General features: G+C 33.6%; 2 protein-coding genes across 12 annotated transcripts in view; one reads left to right on the forward strand and one right to left on the reverse strand.

Moving 5' to 3' along the window:
* LOC136033171 (GRB10-interacting GYF protein 2-like) overlaps window positions 1-21,615 on the reverse strand; it is a 461,255-nt gene that overhangs the window by 217,757 nt on the left and 221,883 nt on the right. The window lies entirely within an intron of this gene.
* The window catches only part of LOC136033177 (b(0,+)-type amino acid transporter 1-like), a 48,864-nt gene continuing 28,260 nt past the window's right edge, over window positions 1,012-21,615 (forward strand). Inside the window, exons 1-2 of the mRNA XM_065713871.1 lie at window positions 1,012-1,139; window positions 3,691-3,814. Coding sequence (XP_065569943.1) covers window positions 3,788-3,814 — 27 coding nt within the window. The 5' untranslated portion in view covers window positions 1,012-1,139; window positions 3,691-3,787. The remainder of the gene's footprint in view (window positions 1,140-3,690; window positions 3,815-21,615) is intronic.

A 21,615-nucleotide genomic window follows, 5' to 3' on the forward strand; every position in this document is an offset into this window, starting at 1 on the left:
TGTTTCCTGAGACCTAACACACTTTTTAAGTGTTCCTTTTTTTGCTTTGTTTTGTTTATTTTTGGTATAAATATCTGTATATTTTCTGGCTTTCACTGGCTGAAAGTTTCATTCAGTTGATTTGTTCTATGGTTTTTTTTATGCAATCTAAATTTACTTGTGCACAACTGGGGTTTGAGGGGGCAGCAGCCCACTCTGTTGATTTTAGTTTTTAGTGATTCCTCTTTAATTTCCATCGATAAAAGTTTGATGATTGGCTTCTTCAATATGATTTCGCTGATTTATATTAGTTTATATTAGTTATTTATATTAGCTAGCCTTATCATGGAGGGTGCTTGGATTCTTCTCTTCAGAGTGAAGTTGATAAAGGAAAAGAATCTGGTTTTATCAGCAAACATCAACTTCCCAGGTTGTTTTGAAATCTTAATTGTTAGATTGGATTTGAAAATGTATTCGTTTATTTCAAACACAATGAAAACACTCACTTATCCCAGGCCCCTGTCCTAAAACCAGTCAGGTCGTACATTTTCTTGTTCTTCTCTAAGACCGCTTGGTTGTCACTTTCAGTGAGCCATGAACATAAGGTGTTTAGCTTAGTCATGTAATTATAAATTTTCAGTAAAGTTTAATGAGATTTCAGTAAAATTTCAATGCAAAAAATAATCTGAAGCCGATTTGGCTATATGTTATTTTTTTAATTTCCAACATATATAAATGTATCTGATAAAATGTATATACATTTTATCTTTTAATTTTGTATCTTTTATTATTTAATCCAAATATAATAAAAATTTTATCTTTTAATTTTTACGAATCATAAAATAAAGTTTTATAAATACATCTGAGATAGCCTTATAGCTGGAGCATAAGACACCTCTATCCAGAAAATATGACATAATTTCATTGCTTGATATGTATGTTTATTTCTTCCTTTATGATACTTTGACAAAGGTATCTCTACCTTTTAGCCTTCTCTTAAGACAGTGGAGGGGGGGGGGTTCGGGCCTTCTTTCTTGTGCATGCTCTTTTTTTACCTGGCATGTTTTTTTGCTGGTTGTTTGTTTCATACAGTTTTTCATTAAATATTTTTATAGGAATAACTTGAATTACGTAACAGAAGAGCTGAAAAACCCTTTTGTGTAAGTATCATTTTTCGGTTCATATTACCTATTTAAGTTAATACAAGTGCTATATTCACTATTAAATTTAATGCAACTTTGGGCTATAGATCCGTAACCCAATTGTCTACAAGGACAGGCTGTAGCATTGCCCTTGTAAATTAACACTTTAGCGCCTCTCTAACAGGGTAGCAGTATAAAACAAAAAGCTACCTAGCATACTCTATACGCATTATGTTCACTATTGAATGTAATGCAAATTTTGGGCTATAAATTCATACCGCTATTGTCTATAGGGGCAGGTTGTAGCATTACCCTTGTAAATTAACACTTTAGCGCCTATCTAACAGGGTAGCAGTATAAAACACAAAGCTACCTGGCATACTCTTAACACATTATATTCACTATTGAATATAATGCAACTTTTGGGCTATAAATTCGTACCGCTATTGTCTACAGGGGCAGGCTGTAGCATTACCCATGTAAATTCATAATGTGATTAACAATTGATATTTGCAATAGATTCTCCCTAACAGGTTGGCAGTGTAAAACACAATGCTACCAAGCGTACTATATACACTTTATATTCACTATTGAATTTGATGCAACTTTTGGGCTATAGATCTGTACCCCAATTGTCTACACGGGCAGACTGTAGTATTACCCATGTAAATTAATAATTTAGCGCCTCCCTAACAGGGTAGCAGTGTAAAACACAAAGCTACCTAGCATACTAGACACGCATTATATTCACCATTGGTAGATTCGTACTCCTATTGTCTACATGGGGACGCTGTAGCATACAGTGTAATGGACCGGATTCCTGATCAGATGCAGATCGTTCGGCTGATAGGCTAAATTTTTTGGAAGGGATCAATCATGGTGTTACCACAAGTTCTTATTCAGTCGTTGTATATTGCTACCATATATTGTTATTGAATGACATTGTTAAAGACGTAATTTGGAAGAGCCATTAGGATAGTAATTCAAAATACTGGAATTTTAATTCAAAAGCTACAAACAAGAATAGAATCGTAATGGAGTTCGAATAAGGCATACTGAATGCGATATCTTCAATCAATCACAAAAGAGACGGTCTGAAATTTAATTTTCATTTCAAAGGGCTTTGAACAAAATAAATTTGATAAACAAAACCTGCTTTGGAATATTCAAATTAGTTATATATTTAGACATGTCATCATAGCATTAAATTATAAGGTTTTTACATAGGATTCTTTTACGTTTTAAAGACGAAACTAAGAAAGAAGCTTGTTCGTGTGTGACGAGATTTATATAACTGATTTGTTCTCTTGAAATCAAATAGTATAATGAAGCAGTAAAGAGTTTAATTGATTTCTAAGCATTTTCAAACTGGAGATTCTTGTACGTGATATTAGCAATTGTCGATATTCCATAAAATAATTATATTAAAGTTTGTAATATAAATCAATTTATGCAATATATTTGGATTGTAAATGCAAAGCATAATACCAGGTTGATTTCAAGAGCCATTCATCTATTTGAGCATTTAATAAGATTATAAACGGAAAATTATGAAAAGTGGAGAAAGGATTAGGTATATGCATTTGTTGAAATACTATGAAATAGGTATTTTAAAGTTTTGCAATATAAATCAGTATATGCAATATATTCGTATTATAAATCCAAAGCATAATATCAGGTTGATTTCAGGCGTTATTTATCTATTTGAGCATTTAATAAGATTATTAACTGCAACTTATGCAAAGTGGAGATAGGATTTGGTATATGCATTTGTTGAACTACTATGAAATAGTTATTTTAAATTTTTACAATATAATTTAACATATGCAATATACTTGCAATTTAAAGACAAAGCATAATAGTAGGTTGATTTTTAGGCGCTTTTTGTGTATTTGAGTATTTAATAGGATTGTAAATAGAAACTTACACAAATGGAAGGGGGGATAGAGTATGTGACCCTCTGAAATTATTATTATTTTATAATTTTTCTATAGTTCTATATATTTTTGAAATTGTTTCTTCATTTTTTCTTTGTTTAAATTAATGCCATCTATATTTGATACATTGTATGTTAAAAATCTTGGTAAACGCTTTTTCTATGCAAAATAAACATTTTTCAAGCTGTGGCCGGTAAAAAGGACGAAACATTGCGCTTTCAGAAAATTGTAATTTACAAAGACTATAGAGAGCTAATATGCAATGAGAGCTATAATATTGGAAAAGATTCAAAATACATTAATAGTTTTGTTTTTGCGAAATTACATTCTTACAAAGGTGTCAATCAAAAACTTGTTTGTGTGAAGTTTGTTCTCAAAAATCGCTGAAGTTGTAAAAAAAACTCAGGATCTAGTAACAGTCTCATTTATTTCTATTTGTTTTTTGTAGACTCTATACAACCTTATCCTGTTAGAATTGTATTGTATCAGATTAACGACGCTTCTTGACTACTAAGGTCTCTGCGTCGATCCTGTTAGAATTGTTTTGAGATCACGCTCTTTTTGAGTATGTCTGCTGTCTTTTTTGTAATTCCACTATATGTTTGATTTAAGTTCATCATTTATTATTTCAGGAACCTTCCAAGAGCCATTATAATTGGTCTTCCACTTGTAACAGGTTGTTATATTCTTGTTAATGTTGCATATTTGGCTGTGTTATCCCCCATTGAAATGATCAACTCTCCGGCAGTTGCTGTTGTAAGTTCTTTAATTTGTTGTAAGTTGCTGTTGTAAGTCCTGCAGTTGCTGTTGTAATTCTTTATTTCTTAATTTTTCTGTCAACAAAAAACAACAAAAAAACACTGCTTTTACTTCTTGAAAACTGTGGACGAATATAATGTGTTCTTCAGCCACGGATTCAAATGGGTAATTAGGGAATTCTTTGTGGGATCCTTAGTCTTTTAAGAGACACAGAATCCTTTAATTGTATTCTTTAGTGATTTACCCTCAGATAGATGCTGTTGTAAGTCTGCTAAGTTTTTTTTTAGAGGGGAAGTAGCCCTACTGGAAAACAAGAAGAAATTAAAATTCTGTAAATATAGGAAAACGAAAAAATATTCCTGCTTAAGTCTTGGTAAATAGAATCCTTGGTAGAACTACTTCCTCTGGGAAATTTCCCGGCTGCCATCATGCCTAGGACAACACACTCAATACTTAATGTTAAAATATTTATATATATATATATCTCCCTACTCCTAAATTCTTATGCTATTAGTGGAATAACCAAATTGAGTCAGGGCTCAGGCCACTAAGGTCATTGCCTCCATTCCCAAACTCTTAGCTTTACTCTCCTTTTTAACAGACAACAAGAACGTAGGACTGCTCTCATCAAGATTTTACCAATACAGGGGGGTGGGTACCGGGTTTGATCCAACCCCACGAGAATTTCTGTTCGATTCGTGAAAATATAATAAAAAAGCATACAAGTAATTTTTGGATGTGTTTAAAAACAAAATGTTGGCACCTCCCCCCCCCCCTGAAAACTAAATTTTCCGAAAAAAATTCTGCATATGCCCCAGGCTCTCATATATTTTAACGTATGTGCACCAAAGATAAACACTTTCTAGAGTATTTTCAAGTGTTAAAAGACATCAATTTTCCTTATTTACGAAAACTAGAACTCTGAGAAGATATCAGTTTTTTTTTTATTGGAAAGAATGTTAAGATGTGAAGATTTACAAATATTTGAAGATCTTTTTCTATACTGGCGAGGATCCTAGAGAGTATATATCCAGATTTATATTCACATGCTCCAAAATTGTGGTCACGTTTTTTCAAGTGGAACAAGTAAAGAAAACAGTAGAAATAAAAGTCGAACCTCTTCGAGAACAATTTGAGCTAAATTGGGCAGTCATAAGATGGTCGCCTTTCGATTTACGTAATTTTGTAGAAATAATATTAATTCTGTGTCTTCAGTTTCTACAGTGCGAATAATAACTGTTGGACAAGCCTATAAAGTGGAAATTATTAACAAATACTTTATGATGATTTTGCTCAACCTCAAGGGGTAATCCAGGGGCAGGCACTTTTTAAATAGCAGGTGAAAAATAATTTTTACTCCATCCAATATGATAAAGAACGCTGATATCAGTTATAGTCAGAGCATATTTTTTCAACAAGCTAAAAACCCGGATTGGAACCTGATTTCATCGATTACGCCGAGCTTGTTATCTGCTAGAACTGCCCACACGCGCAGTGGCTAAAATTTCTGTACCAGTAGACACCTGAACGTAATCAAACAGTTCGTGGTACCGAACTGTAGTAAGGAGCGACCCGGCTCAATAATAACCGAATCTCTAAAAAATTGATACCAATAAATACATCAGAACAATCGCATTTTAATGCTAGTTTTAAATATATAAGTTTCATCAAGATTAGTCTTACCCATCAAAAGTTACGAGCCAGAGAAAATTTGCCCCATTTTAGAAAATAGGGAAAACACCCCCTATAAGTCATACAATCTTAACGAAAATCCCACCATCAGATTCAGCGTATCAGAGAACCTTGTTGTAGAAATTTCAAGCTCCTATCTACAAAAATGTGGAATTTCGCATTTTTTGCCAGAAGACAGATCACAGATGCGTGTTCATTTTGTGTTTTTTTTTTTTTTTTCCAGGGGTGATCGTATTTACTCAGGGGTCCTAGAATGTTGTGAAAGGGCTCATTATACCGGAAATTGTAAGTTCTAGTGCCCTTTTAAGTAACCAAAAAAATTGGAGGGCACCTAGGCCCCCTCCCACGCTCATTTTCCCCAAAAGTTACCAAATCAAAATTCTGAGATAGCCATTTTATTCAGCATAGTCGAATAACTTAATAACTATGTCTTTGGGGACGCCTTCCTCCCCCGCAGTCCCCGTGGGAGGGGCTGCAAGTTACAAACTTTGAACTGTGTTTACAAATAGTAATGGTTACTAGGAAATGTACAGACGTTTTCAAGGGGATTTTTTTAGTTTATCAGGGGGATAGTTGAGAGGAGGGTACGTGGCAGGATATTTCCATGCAGGAACTTCTTATGGGGGAAGAGAATTTCAATGAAGGGGGCGCAGGATTTTCTAGAATTATTTGAAAAAAAAAACAATGAAAAATTAAATATGAAATTTTCTTTTCTACTGAAAGTAATGAGCAGCGTTAAAACTTAAAACGAACAAAAACTATTACGCATATGAGGGGTTTACCTCCTGCTAATACCTCACTTTACGCTAAACTGTTTTTAGCAATTTCAACTATTTATTCTACGGCCTTTGTGATTTAGAGGTCATTCTTAAGGAATTGCGACACAATTTAAGCTTTAGTGTAAAGAGCGAGTTATCGACAAAGGGTGAACCCCTTCATATTCGCAATAAAATTATACGAACATAGAAATTCGTTACGTAAGTTACGTATATTTTTTACTAATGAAAACGGATGTAAAAAATTAAAAGTTCTAGTTGCCTTTTTAAGTAATCAAAAAATTGGAGGGCAACTAGGCCTCCTCCCTCGCTCCTTTTTTCTCAAAATCTTCCGATTAAAACTATGAGAAAGCCATTTAGCCAAAAAAAATTAATATGCAAATTTCGTTATAATTATTTATGTGCGGAGAGCCAAGATCAAAACATGCATTAATTCAAAAACGTCCAGAAATTAAATGAAAAAACAAGTTTTTTTAAATGAAAGTAAGGAGCAACATTAAAACTTAAAACAAACAGAAATTACTCCGTATATGAAAGGGGATTTTCCTCCTGAACGCCCCACTCTTTACGTAGTGAGCTTTAGATTTTTTAAAGTTAGGAAAGGAGGCAGTAGCTAAATTCTTGTTTGTAGTGAAAATAAATATGTCGCAAACTATTTTTCCATGCGAATTGCCCATGTGATTTAAGATATATAAGATTCAAAAGTTTAGTGTTACCCATCGAAAGTTACGGGCCTGACAAAATTTAACTGATTTGTGAAATAGAGGGGGAATACTCCCTAAAAATTCAGGGAATTTTAATGAAAATCACATGGTCAGATTCAGCGTACAAGAGAACCCTACTGTAAAAGTTTCAAGCTCCTATCTGTGAAAACGTGGAATTTCGGCTTTTTTTTTAAAAGATAGACCACGGGTGTGTGTTTATTTGTGTTTTGTTGTTATATTTTTCTCAGGGTAAATCGTATTGAAATAACGGTCCTAGAAGATTGGGAGAGGGTTTTTAGGAACAGTTGAATACTTGTCAGGAGCAGTTGAATACTAAACTAGAGAGTTTAAAATTTGACAAGGCAGAAGATGGATGGAACAGTTTTTTAGAGTGTTTACTGAAACAGAAGGGCCATTTAATTAGAATAGGAAGCTTTTTTAAAAGTGCTAACGGCTTTAACGTAAAGAACAAATTAATAAGGAGGGGGGAACCCTTCATATGCGGAATAGATCTCCCAGTATTAAAATGTAAATTTTGTTTTAATTTTTCATATACGGTGAGCCAAATTTGAACTGCATTAGTTGAAAAACGGTCAGACATTAAATAAAAAAATAAGTTTTTTTACTGGAAGTAAGGAGCGACATTAAAACTTAAAACGAACAGAAATTATTCTGTATATAAAAGGGGATGTCCCCTCCTCAACGCCTCGCTCTTTACGCAAAAGTTGTCATTGTTTTAAAAGTAGAGTTGTGACAAGGAGTCAAACTATAGTGTAAAGAGCGAGGCGTTGAAGAGAAAAAACTCCTTTAACTTTCAGTGTTGTTCCTTACTTTCGGGTAAAAAACTTGCCTTTTTTTTATTTAATTCAAAAAAGAAAAGCCCATTGCCTATTGCTTACATATAGCATTTGCTGTTGGGAAATATACAAACATTTTTTGGGGAGGTAACTTTTCTCTGGGGGAATTTTCAGTGGTGGGATGTGGGGAACGCTCATGCTAAATTATGACAATCCAATCAATTATGATTATGACAATTATGACAATCGATCAAGTATCCCAATCCTTTACGACCAACATATGGGACACAAGGTTAGTTAAATTAGAACAAGAAGTTTTTGAAAAGTCTAAATAACGTTAGCTTGAAGGTATTGTGGAAGGGGTATCCTTCTCACGGTTCTAGGTATTTACCCCCTCCCCCGATAAAAAAAACCCACCCCCACGGAAAATGACCCCTAGAAAACACCCCCTGTGGAAAATAAAACCTTCCAAGTTTGCGAATTTTATTTGAGTTGTTTTTCAGTAAGGGGAAGGGATTTTGGTACTTGTGTATTATGTGCCACTCACTCGAGTTTACGCTGTGTAAAACTTGAGAACAAACCGGTGTCTTTGTTAGTTTCTTTCAGCTTATCACGAGACAAGACAAAAACTAGTGACATAATAGATGGGAAATATATTATTTGGGCTATATATTTGCACATAAGGGGTTTGGACAATTTAAGTCTTAAAACAATTCTTACGTCATAATATGTAGAATAGTTGTACCTAACACACTGTGCATGCAAACCCGCTATACTCTACCCCTACCCTCTCTAATGTGCAAATACGTAGCCTAAATTTGTCAATGGCCTCAGGCGGTTTGGTGCTGCGATGAGTTGTTAGCAGTACTAGTAGTAGCATTGAATATTATAAATATTTCAATAACAAATACTAAATTATTGAAAACATCAGTGCCGGCCCGGAAGTATTATGGTTTTTACCAATTTTTCATATGAAGATGTTCTGCTGAAATTATCTGGGGGCAATTTTCCGCGTGTTTTGATTTCTGGAAAATGATTTTGATGCAAGGGGGGATTTCTGAAGTGATCCAGAAACCATTTAGACATTAAAGTCCCATTTAAATTAAAAAATGCTGAGGAGAATTTTTCAGACTGAATCATCCGCAAGCAATTTTACAGGGAGGCGGGATTCTCTGCGAGGATGGTGCTGTCTGGAGATAATTTGACGGGGGGAACGCTTACTTTACATTGGATAAAATTTCGTCAAAGGATATTTCTGTGTGTGGGGGGGGGGGGCTGCCGCTCCATATATGAAAGGTGTTCCCCTACTTAATACCTTGATTTTTAGGCTAAAGTTTCACTGTTTGTGCCAATTTTTTAAGAGCATTTACTGAAAAATGAGGGCTTTTTAATTAGAATATGAAGCTTTTTTAAAAATGCTAAAAGCTTTATCATAAAGAGTAAGGTAATGAGGAGGGGACAACCCTTCATATAAAGAATAAATCTTCAAAATCAACTTGCAAATTTGGTTTTAAGTTTTAATGTACGGTGATTCGAGCCTGTATTAGTTGAAAAACATTCAGCAATTAAAAACAAAAGACAAGTTTTTTTTAACTGAAAGTAAGGAGCTGCATTAAAACTTAAAACGGACAGGAATATTTCCGTATTTGAAAGCGCGTTGTTCCCTCCTCAACGCATCCTTTACACTAAAGTTTTTAATGTTTTAAAAAGTAGAGTTGTGACAAAGAGTCAAACTTTAGAGTAAAGAGCGAGGTCATTTAATTAAAAAAGAAATTTAGTTAATTTATATTACTTACACATATCATTTGTTATTGGGAAGAAAACATATCTTTTTGGGAGGCGAATTTTCTCTGGGGAATTTTCACTAGTGGGATGTGGGGGATGTTCCCTCTTAAAAACTTCGCTCTTTTCGCTAAAGTATGATTTTGTATCCCAATCCTTTATTAACAAAAAGTGCTATTTTGAACATAAATAAAATACATTGAAATAGCTTTTTGATCGTTCTAAATAACGTTAGCGCAAAGAATAAGGTACTATGGAGGGGATATCTTCCCCATATCGTAATAATTTCTGTTCTTTAATTTTGATCCTCACTCTCAGTTGAAAAAAACTTGCTTTTTTTGTTTAGTCACTCTGACACAAACAATTCTTTGAAATACCGCTGATTCCACGCTTTGGATGCGTGAGCTAATTGTATATAGACAGTTAGATTGTGTCTGCATCGCCTTTGTCAAAGTAGCGTTAATCAGCTATGCAAGGATGCAATTTGACGTAAATTTATGTAAATAAGGTACACAATTTTCCCGAGGTTCTGACCATAACTGAAATAAAGGACGGAGGACAAAATCACTTACCAAAAACTGAAAATAAAAACGGTTTATTTTTCTTTACTTTTTTGCAAGGAAGAATTTTCTCATTGTGGTCTTGAATTTATAAGTCTATTGTTTTCAAAAAATAAAAGCACAACATTAGAATCAAAATTGTTTTTAAAAAAATCCAAAAGTACAGGCCGCACTTTAGATTATTTTGAAATGATGCGATTAGGAGTAGTTTATTTCGAAAATATAAAGAAGGTGGTACAAAATTCACATATATTTGATTTCAATACTTTCTTCAAATACTTTCTAGAAAAATATGTAATGAGCTTTGTTTCTTCTTAACACGTGTGCAATACCACGTGTGAAGAGCAAATTTATATTTACAATAATTTATATTTTCCATTTTGAACGTCCCATTCAAACTCAAGTGTTAGATTTCTAAGTCTAATATTTCTTTATTTATTTTAAATAAGACTTGTTAACTTGAAAATGAAGAAAAAATATTAATTAATCTTAAATAATGGTTAAAAAAAATATCAAGAACAGTCCAAACAGCCGAGACAATGTAAGTCTTGGGATCTCATATAAAAATTAATTAGTAGAATATCATGGGGAGTACATGAAAAATAGGAGTGCCTTCTATATTTTTACAATTAAAAAAAAATAATACAATTGAAATTTTCTATAAAAAAAAGTCTACAAAACTGCCATCTGTATTTTATTGAAGAAATACTTTCGACAGATTTGGTCCCTAGACCCTCCCTCAACCTTCACCACTAATCCTGGGAAAGAAACCTCTATGGAGTAAATTTCTCATTATAACTTTGTTGCCTATTAGTTCTCTTAGATCTTAAGAAAGTACCCAAAGAGAAAACATGAAAGCTTTCCGAATGACAACGATATAAGCAGCAGTAATCAAGTGGTTTGCAATTGCGTCGCTCTTAATTACATCGCTGGGATTCCTGTTTCTGTTAATTGTGTGGCTGTTCTTGTTTTCCCCATCTGAGGAATTAATGGGAATTCTAAAGAAATAGTTTTGATACAGTGGCGTTTTATTTACATAGTGTTTGTGCTTCAATGTTTTTCCATCTTGATCATGCGTATTACTGCGTATGTTTTACAGTATAAGAGTACCTGGCCATGGATCTTATTACTTATTGCAACCCTTCCTATAAAGAATAAATCTTCCAAAATCAACTTGCAAATTTGGTTTTAAGTTTTAATGTACGGTGATTCGAACCTGCATTAGTTGAAAAACGTTCAGCAATTACAAAACAAAAGACAAGTTTTTTTTAACTGAAAGTAAGAAGCTGCATTAAAACTTAAAACGGACAGGAATATTTCCGTATATGAAAGCGGGTTGTTCCCTCCTCAACGCATCCTTTCACTAAAGTTTTTATTGTTTTAAAAAGTAGAGTTGTGACAAAGAGTCAAACTTTAGAGTAAAGAGCGAGGCGTTGACGAGGGAAAAGTACCTTTCGTATACAAAACAATTTCTGTTAGTTTTAAGTTTTAGTGTCGTTCCTTACTTTCAGTAAAAAAAAAAAAATTTCATTTAATTCAAAAAATAAAAGTCTATTGCATATTACTTACACATATCATTTGTTATTGGGAAAAAAACATACCTTTTTGGGAGGCGAATTTTCTCTGGGGAATTTTCAGTAGTCGGATGTGGGGGATGTTCCCTCTTAAAAACTTCGCTCTTTTCGCTAAAGTATGATTTTGTATCCCAATCCTTTATTAAAAAAAGTGCTATTTTGAACATAAATAAAATACAATAAAATAGCTGTTTGATCATTCTAAATAACTATAGCGCAAAGAATGAGGTACTGTGGAGGGGATATCTTCCCTATATCGTAATAATTTCTGTTCTTTAATGTTGATCCTTACTCTCAGTTGAAAAAACTTGCTTTTTTTGTTTAATCACTCAAAGACACAAACAATCTTTGAAATACCGCTGATTTCACGCTTTGGATGCGTGAGCTAATTGTATATAGACAGTTAGATTGTCTCTGCATCGCCTTTGTCAACGTAGCGTTAATCAGCTATACAAGGATACAATTTGATTTAAATTATGCAAATAAGGTATACAGTTTCCCTAAGGTTCTGACCATAACTGAAATAAAGGACGGAGGACAAAATCACTAAAACTTAAAAGCTTAACTTAAAGTTAAACTTAAAGTTTAAAAACTTAAAATTTGAAAGTTTTTTATAAAACAAAACAAAAAACTGAAAATAAAGGTTTATTTTTCTTTACTTTTTTGCAAGGAAGAATTTTCTCATTGTGGTCTTGATTTTAAAAGCATATTGTTTCCAAAAAAATAAAATCACAACATAAGAATCAAAATTGTTTTTCAAAAAATCTACAAGTGTTAGCTGCACTTTAGATTATTTTGAAAAGATACGATTAGGAACAGTTTATTTCGAAAATATAGAGAAGGTGGTACAAAAGTCACATATATTTGATTTCAATACTTTCTTCAAATACTTTCTAGAAAAATATGTAATGAGCTTTGTTTCAAACAGTTCGTGGTAACGAACTGTAGTAAGGAGCGATCCGGCTCAATAGTAACCAAAACTCTAAAAAATTGAATTTTGATATCAATAGCTACATAAAAAGAATCGCATTTTAATGCTGATTTTAAATATATAAGTTTCATTAAGTTTAGTCTTACCCATCAAAAGTTATGAGCCTGAGAAAATTTGCCTTATTTAGGAAAATAGGGGGAAACGCTCCCTAAAAGTCGTAGGATCTTAACGAAAATGACACCATCAGATTCAGCGTATCAGAGAACCCTACTGTAGAAGTTTCAAGCTCCTATCTACAAAAATGTGGAATTTTGAATTTTTTGCCAGAAGACAAATCACGGGTGCGTGTTTATTTGTTTGTTTTTTTTTTGTTTTTTTTTCCCAGGGGTCATCGTATCGACCAAGTGGTCCTAGAATGTCGCAAGAGGGCTCATTCTAACGGAAATGAAAAGTTCTAGTGCCCTTTTTAAGTGACCAAAAAAATTGGAGGGCACCTAGGCCCCCTCCCACGCTCATTTTTTCTCCAAAGTCAACAGATCAAAATTTTGAGATAGCCATTTTGTTCCGCATAGTCAAAAACCATAATAACTCTGTCTTTGGGAATGACTTACTCCCCCAAAGTCCCTGGGGGTGGGGCTGCAACTTACAAACTTCGACCAGTGTTTACATATAATAATGGTTATTGGGAAGTGTACAGTCGGTTTCAGGGGATTTTTTTTGGTTTTGGGGGTGGGGTTGAGGGGAGGGGGCTATGTGGGAGGATCTTTCCATGGAGAAATGTGTCATGGGGGAACAGAAATTCAATGAAAAGGGCGCAGGATTTTCTAAAATTACTATAAAAAAACAATGAAAAAATAAACATGGAAAATTTTTTTTTCAATTGAAAGTAAAGAGTAGCATTGAAACTTAAAACGAACAGAGATTATTACGCATGTGAGGGGTTCTAAAAATACTTTAGCATAAAGAGCGAGGTATTTAGGAGGAGATAAATACCTCGCTCTTTATGCTATAGTATTTTTAGTAATTTCAACTATTCATTCTACGGCCTTTCTGATTCAGGGGTCATTCTTAAAGAATTGGGACAAAACTTGCGATTTAGTGTAAAGAACGAGGTATTAACGAGGGTACAAACCCTCTCATATACATAATAAAAATTAAAGAATATAAAAGTTTGTTACGTAAGATAATTCTTAAGTTACGTATATTTTTTACTAATAGAAAAATTCGTTAAAAATAAAAATTTATAGTTGCCTTTTTATGTAACCGAAAAATTGCATGGCAACTAGGCCTCCTTTCCCATCCCTTTTTTCTCAAAATCGTCTGATCAAAACTAAGAGAAAGCCATTTAGCCAAAAAAGGAATTAATATGCAAATTTCATTTTAATAATTTATGTGTGGAGAGCCAAAATCAAACATGCATTAATTCAAAAACGTTCAGAAATTACATAAAAAAAAACTAGTTTTTTTTTAACTGAAAGTAAGGAGCGACATTAAAACTTAAAACGAACAGAAATTACTCCGTATATGAAATGGGTTGTCCCCTCCGCAATCCCTCGCTCTTTACGCTAAAGTTTGACTCTTTGCCACAATTCTGCTTTTTAATACAATTAAAAGCTTTAGCGTAAAGAGCGAGGGATTGCGGAGGGGACAACCCATTTCATATACGGAGTAATTTCTGTTCGTTTTAAGTTTTAATGTCGCTCCTTACTTTCAGTTAAAAAAAACTAGTTTTTTTTTATGTAATCTTCTTAGGATTGCCTTCTATATTTTTTGAATTCAAAAAAAATTACTACAATTGAAATTTTCTATAAAAAAAACTCTACAGAACTGCCATCTGTATTTTATTGAAGAAATACTTTCGACAGATTTGGTCCCTAGACCCTCCCTCAACCTTCACCACTAATCCTGGGAAAGAAACCTCTATGGAGTAAATATCTCATTATAACTTTGTTGCCTATTAGTTCTCTTAGATTTTAAGAAAGCATCCAAAGAGAAAACATGACAGCTTTCCAAATGACAACGATATAAACAGCAGTAATTAAGTGGTTTACAATTGCGTCGCTCTTAATTACATCGCTGGGATTCCTGTTTCTATTAATTGTGTGGCAGTTCTTGTTTTCCCCCGTCTGAGGAATTAATGGGAATTCTAAAGAAATAGTTCTGATACAGTGGTGTTATATTTTCGTAGTGTTTATGCTTCAATATTTTTGCATCTTGATCATGCGTATTACTGCGTATGTTTTACAGTATAAGAGTACCTGGCCATGGAACAGCAAATAACTTTGCAGAAGAAGGAGTTTATTATTATTCAATACAATACAATACAAATACAATTCAAAATGGAATTACAATACACTTATTCCCCCTCGAAAGGCTCCATGGCCAGGGATATAAGGGGGGTAATGTATTATATGTAATATAATGTAATGTAATATAATATAATATAATATGTAATGTAATATGGAATATAATGTATTATATTCCTTTTTGTTATATAGAAGAAACCCTTCTCAGAGGAATTTTTTCATGTTCGAAATTTCTACCTCACTTCTTTGCTAGCAACAGTTTCTTTGAAAATCACATCATTATTACACTTTCTCTTCTATTTCTTATATTCTTCAATTTCCCTAATTTTTTACAAAAGCGGAGCTTGTAAAAGATGCTATCTCCTTCCTTAAAATATTTAACCTTTTGGTGGGGGATAACTTTGTGGTTACAGGAACTCTTTTTTATATTAAAATCTTGTTTGATTGTAATTAATTTTAATTAATACAAACTTTTATATTAAAAGTTTACTTTAATTTTTAATGTATAACTTAGGGCTTCTGACAGATTGATATAGATTTAAACATTATTAGTGAAGAAACTGTAAAACAGATTTAAATCAGAATTTGCCGAAAACGGTGTTGGATCTGTACTTGAGGAGGGATACCTTCCCCCTAGCCTTGTGCTTGATATCAATTGTTTCTTAGGTTTATACAAATTCCTTGAGTAAAAGAAGAGGGAGTCATCATTCTCTTGCAGTTCACCCTCCCCCATTCCAAAAATACTGGATTTACCCTTGACCTAGACAAGCCATTGTTGAGGTTCACTAATTTTAAGTTTACTGGAAAAAAGGAAGTTTTAGTTTAAGAAATTGGAACTGAAATCTTTTATCTCAAATTGTCTTAAATTTAAAAGTTTGACTTAAATTTTAACAGTTCAGTCGTACCCAGCAACGGTTTATTCTTTGAATAAACAATTTAGTTATTGGTGTTTTTCATTTAGGAATTTTATCTAAAACACGCTGTAAACAAGTTACATGGATAGCATATTTAAAAAAATAATATGCTACAACCTATTAGAAAAACAGATATTAATAAATAAGTGTAATTAAGTAAAATAATAAATTTATAAAATATATAAAATTTCCGTAACTAAAATCTCATAAAGAAACATTTAAAATGACAAAGGCAATGCAATGGCGTTGCTTATAGTAAAGGCCATAATGCTCCAGTTTTTTATTATTTATGATTTTTTCCAGAGGCACTTCACATGGAAAGGGTGGTCATATAAACTCGAGGGGGCTCATTCGATTGAAAATTGAAGGTCCTAGTGCCCTTTTTAAGATTCAAAAGTGATCCACGTGGGGGGGGGGCAACTAGCCACTCCTACACGTTCTTTTTCCCAAATGCGGCTGATAAAATTTTTGAGATAGCCATTTTGGTAAAAAAAAAGCTCAAAGATCAGATACCAAAGACTCCAAAGTCAACACAACGCCCAGAGCTCGGGGGAAGGCGTTTTAAGTCATGCCCTGGGGGCATATGTGGTTCATAAAAAAGGGGGGCTCATATAAACTTCAGAGGGAGCTCATTTGATTTGTAATTGTAAGTTATAGTTCACTTTTTAAGAGCCAAAGAGATCAGAGGGCAACCAGCTCCCCTCCTCATGCCTTTTTTCCCCGAATACATCTGATACAAATTTTGAGATTGGTATTTTTTTTTAAATACTTCAAATATCAGATTACAAGAAATCTGGGGTTGACACAATCCCCCAGAGCCGGGAGGCAAGTGTTGTAAGTTATGCCATGGGGGCAAAGAAGGATTTTATGGAAGGATTGGTTATAGAGGGCTCTTTTGATTGGAAATTGAAATTTATAGTTCCTTTCTTAAGAGTCAAAATGGATCGGAGGGCATCTACCTCCCCCCCGACCCCTCTCTTTTCCTCAAATACATCAGATCAAAATTTTTAGATAGTAATTTTGTTCGAAATTGCACTTTCAGTTTTCTAGGGTGACCACGCGTTGGCACCTAATATTCTCTCCATCTTTCTTATCCAGTGAAGTTATGAATTTGATTTAATTACAATTTGGTGACAGTCTTTATATCTTAAATATCCAAAATATCTTGAAAGTTTGAAAAACTGTTTCTTCAACTTGTAAAAAATAACCTTGATTATTCAGTCTTACTGAAATCATAGGAATAATGTATTTCAAACCTAGAGCCAAAGAGAAAGAGGGAAAAAAAAAGTCAAATTCACTTTTTTCTGAAAAAAGCTAAAAATCAAAACTTCTTTTAAAATTTTGAAGGTATACCCTTGTCGTTCTATGTAGTTTCCCAGGACCCTTAAATAACGAAAGTTTATAGGTGCACTTCTCTAGAGTATATTTTAGGCTGTAAATTCATTCCTGAAAGATTTGTTCTAAGCACTTTCTATGATAGCATAGAAATTTATTTCCAAGTTTACCCTATTTTCTTTTGCCATAGTTTTAAGAAAATTACAAAGTCAACCTGCATGTTCTTCCCTCTGCAGCACGCTTTCCCCTCTTTATGTTGCATGTTCAGTTTGCATCCTCCCCCATACTATGTGTTTTTGCTTTAGGACTGGGGTTTTCGTGTGCTGGGACCAGTGGCGTTTCTCATACCTCTAGCAGTAGCTATGTCAACCTTTGGTGCAGCAAACGGATCCCAGTTCACTGCCGGTAGGTGAGTATAGAGTCTGCTTTTTTCCTTGTGTTCTTGTGTCCGTAGAGCAGATGCTATTAAAGTACCAAGGGGGGTAAAAGTGGAATTTGACTTTTTGAGTTGGCTTTATGTAAAGCAGCGCAATCATATGTATCTTTAAAAAGTTGGAACAGTTGGAAATGCAGATTTAATGAAATATACCTTCATATACAGTTGTGAAGCATTTAGAAGTAGCGGGTACCAAATTTAAAAAATTCAAAAATCAGCTGAAGTAAGCTAAAAACCTATTGACAATTATATGTTTGTGGGGATAATAAAGCACCTTTTCCTAGTCATTTATTCCCAGTACAGTCATGTTCAAGGTGAGTATAGAGTCTGCTTTTTTCCTTGTGTTCTTGTGTCCGTAGAGCAGATGCTATTAAAGTACCAAGGGCAGTAAATGTGGAATGAATGAATGAATGAACTTTATTACCCGTAAAAGTATAAAAAACACAAAGTACGGAGTATTATAAATAAACAAAAACAAAAACGATAAACAGCGAAGAAAAAAAAATTCAAACTAACAAAAGACAACATGGACTAATTAACCAGTATCAATATGGAAAAAAAGGCTGCAGAGGGTCATAAACGTGAATCTGAATCTGAATCTGACGTTTTGAATTGGCTTTATGGAAACCAACACAGTCATATTTATCTTTAAGAAGTTGGAACAGTTGGAAATACATATTTAATGAGAGATACCTTTATATACAGTTGTGAAGCATATAGAAGTAGCGGGTACCAAATTTAAAAAGGCAAAAAATCAGCTGAAAGTAAGCTAAAAAATTATTGACAATTATATATTTGTGGGGATAATAAAGCACCTTTTCCTAGTAAATTATTCCCAGCACAGTCAAGTTCAAACAATTTTTCGAGTAGAATTTATATAACAGTGGAGAGAAGCACTCTAAGTTTAAGGCTTGAAAAAATACTGACACAAATTGGATTCCTAATTTTCTTGCTGTTGAATACATCAAAGACTCTACAGAACGAGGAGAGGACGTCATAGGAATTTTTTTTTCCAATATACTATGGCGTAGGATGATGTGTGACGTAGGCTATTTTATCTAATGAAGAATAAGAAAATGATTGGAAAATTTTTTGAATAAAAGATGGCATTCACCATTTTTATGGATAGCTAGATGGTATGTAACCAGATGGTAATATAACTTAATGGTAAAATCAAATATGGTAAGATACGTAGATGGTAAAATAAGTGAATGGTAGGAAACTAGATGACAAGACATGTAGATGATAAAATAAGTTGACTCTAGCCAAGCTAAAGAGTAACATAAATAAATGGTAAAACAAGTAGATGGTAAAATTACTAAATGGTGATCTATTACGCATCATAATGACGATATCCACGACCCTAAAAATAATCTTATAAGTTCATGGCGTTTCCAATGGTGCAGTTTTTATTTCGACCCCATTTTTGACCATTTTCAGGCTTTCGAATTTCATCTTTTGAAATGTTGACAAATTTTTTTTCGCAATAGACTTTTGGCATTAAGATTAATCGAAATCATAGTTACTGCTCCTCAATCAGCTTCAAACGGTAATTTTTTCTTCACTTAACAGTTATTTTTAAAAGAACGTTTTTGAATTTTCTTTACTAGGTTTACTAGGTTGGTAGAATTTTCTTTACTAGGTCTTTTTTTTAAAAGAACGTTTTTGAACGTCCTTTACTAGGTCTTTTTTAAAAGAACGTTTTTGAACGTTCTTTACTAGGTCTTTTTTTTAAAAGAACGTTTTTGAACGTTCCTTTCTAGGTTGAAGTGATCACTGCTGTCTCGATAACACGGAGAGCTCTGTTCTATTAGACAACCCCCCAGAACCCGGGGCAAATGTTGTGAACTATGCCCTGGGGACAAATAAGGTTTTCATGGGAGGGGTGATCGTATAAGCCTTAAAGGGGGCTCGTTCGATTGGAAATTGAAATTTTCAATTCCCTTTTTAGAGTCAAAAGTCGTCACTTTTAAGGGACTAGATGCCAACTAGTACCCTCTTGCCCTCTTTTCCCCAAATCCATCTTAAGTACGTATATAGATCAGGGTTTTAATCATATACTTGATGTCTTTAATCAATTTTTCCATCTTTATTCTATGTTTTAATCCACTTAATCTAGTGTTTTTGTTGACATTTACTTAAAAATAGTTACTTAAAAAGAACTTACTTGAATTTTCTTTACTAGGTTTACTAGGTTGGTAGAATCTTCTTTACTAGGTCTTTTTTTTAAAGAACATTTTTGAACGTTCTTTACTAGGTATGTGATAGAAAATGTAACTCATTTTACCAATCGTTACATCCAATCTATAATCAAACATCAATACCAAAAACCTTGAAACAACTTAGCCCTTGAAAGTTTACAATTGTTGTATTTGGACCCTAAACGAACTGTATTTATCATTGTAAAAATACGATCCTATCAATATAATTATAATCGCATAAGAAAATCATGTAGCTATAATCTCATAAATAAACCATATTTACAGTTATCACACTTCAAACCCTAAAGATAAGTTGTATAATAATACGACTTAAATAACCTTGAAATTATATGTACACGACTTAAATAAAAAAAAAAAGGATACGGCATTAGACTTTACAGTCCGTACCGGCGGTGCTGATCTCCGTTTCTTGGCCCTTCAGCCAGGAAGTGCAATGGGGGGTTGGGGGCCAGCCATCCTGTGCTTTCGCACACCCTTCCTGTTTACCTTCCCCAGATTTCTCCAGGTACCCATTTAGAGCTGGGTCGACTCTGGCTAAGCTTACAGAGTCACGCCACTGATCCCCGTCCCAAACTGAAGAATTGGGTACACTGGGATTCGACCCGCGTCCTCTCAGACAAGGGATTCCGAATCCAGCGCGACTTAAATAACCTTGAAATTTTAGGTACAATAGTGGTAAAATAGTGGACAATTCTATGTATGCTACACTGATTTAGCAACCATGCTTATTAGCCGTTAGATGCTATGACTTCAGTTCAGAAAATTTAGGGGGGGAGGGTATAAATTTGTTGTTATTTCAGTTTTTCCAATAGAAAATCCCCAAAAAAGGCATTTTCAACAATAATACCCCGAGAAATATACTCTTCGAAACCTAAGGAGCGAGGAAAAAAATATGGAGCTACAGGCCCTCCTCCCATTGACGCCACTGATTAAGTGGCTATTGCCTTACAAGTTAACCCATTAATGGCTCAGCCGTTAGTTCGCTAGCCATTTCAATGACAAAAACATTTTGAAATATTTTTATGCACAAACCTAGACATTGACCAGACCCGAAACTCTAGACTACCTGGAGGTTTCATTATTTCCTCATTGTAACTACAGATTTTGAATAGTAAAATTTACTCTTTACTGCGAATAACGACTAGGAAGCCCACTGTTCCTTAAAGAAAAAAACACTGTTGATTTTTATTTTACTTGAAACTTGTCATTAGTTGCATAAAATTGTTGATAAAAGAAGTTTAACTAGTGATGATTGCGAGGAAAGAAAAATTAAGCAAAATTAGCCCAAATGGTGGTTCTGTAGTTGAATATGATCAATCATACCACGCAGAAACATTTATGAAGAACTAAACTAGAGATTATAAGAATTGTCAGGTATACTCTTAGAATTCTTTTTTAAGAATTCTCAGTTGGAATTTTCCAGCGCCACAATTACAGATTGAAATGGAATCATATTTCTTTTAAGTTTTAGATTAATGTTTATTGTGCGGATAGCAAAATTACTTATTTAGAGCGTACTAAAAATTGACAAGAAAAACTGGAGCTATGGATTATAAAGAACAAATATAATGAAATAGGTGAATAGTACTGAAGAACACGAAGTAGCTCAAACTTTTAAACTGCAGACTCTGGTATCCCCTCTTTTAGCGAGGTTAGGTTCACCTTTGTATCTGAAGCCTTTTAATGTTGCATATTTTTCTACGATTGAAAAATCGTGAAACTGCATAATGTAGTTTGGCCAATCGAAATTGCGAAATTTGTCTTGTCAT

This window comes from Artemia franciscana, chromosome 11 (assembly GCF_032884065.1).
Source record: "Artemia franciscana chromosome 11, ASM3288406v1, whole genome shotgun sequence".
NCBI lineage: Eukaryota > Metazoa > Arthropoda > Branchiopoda > Anostraca > Artemiidae > Artemia > Artemia franciscana.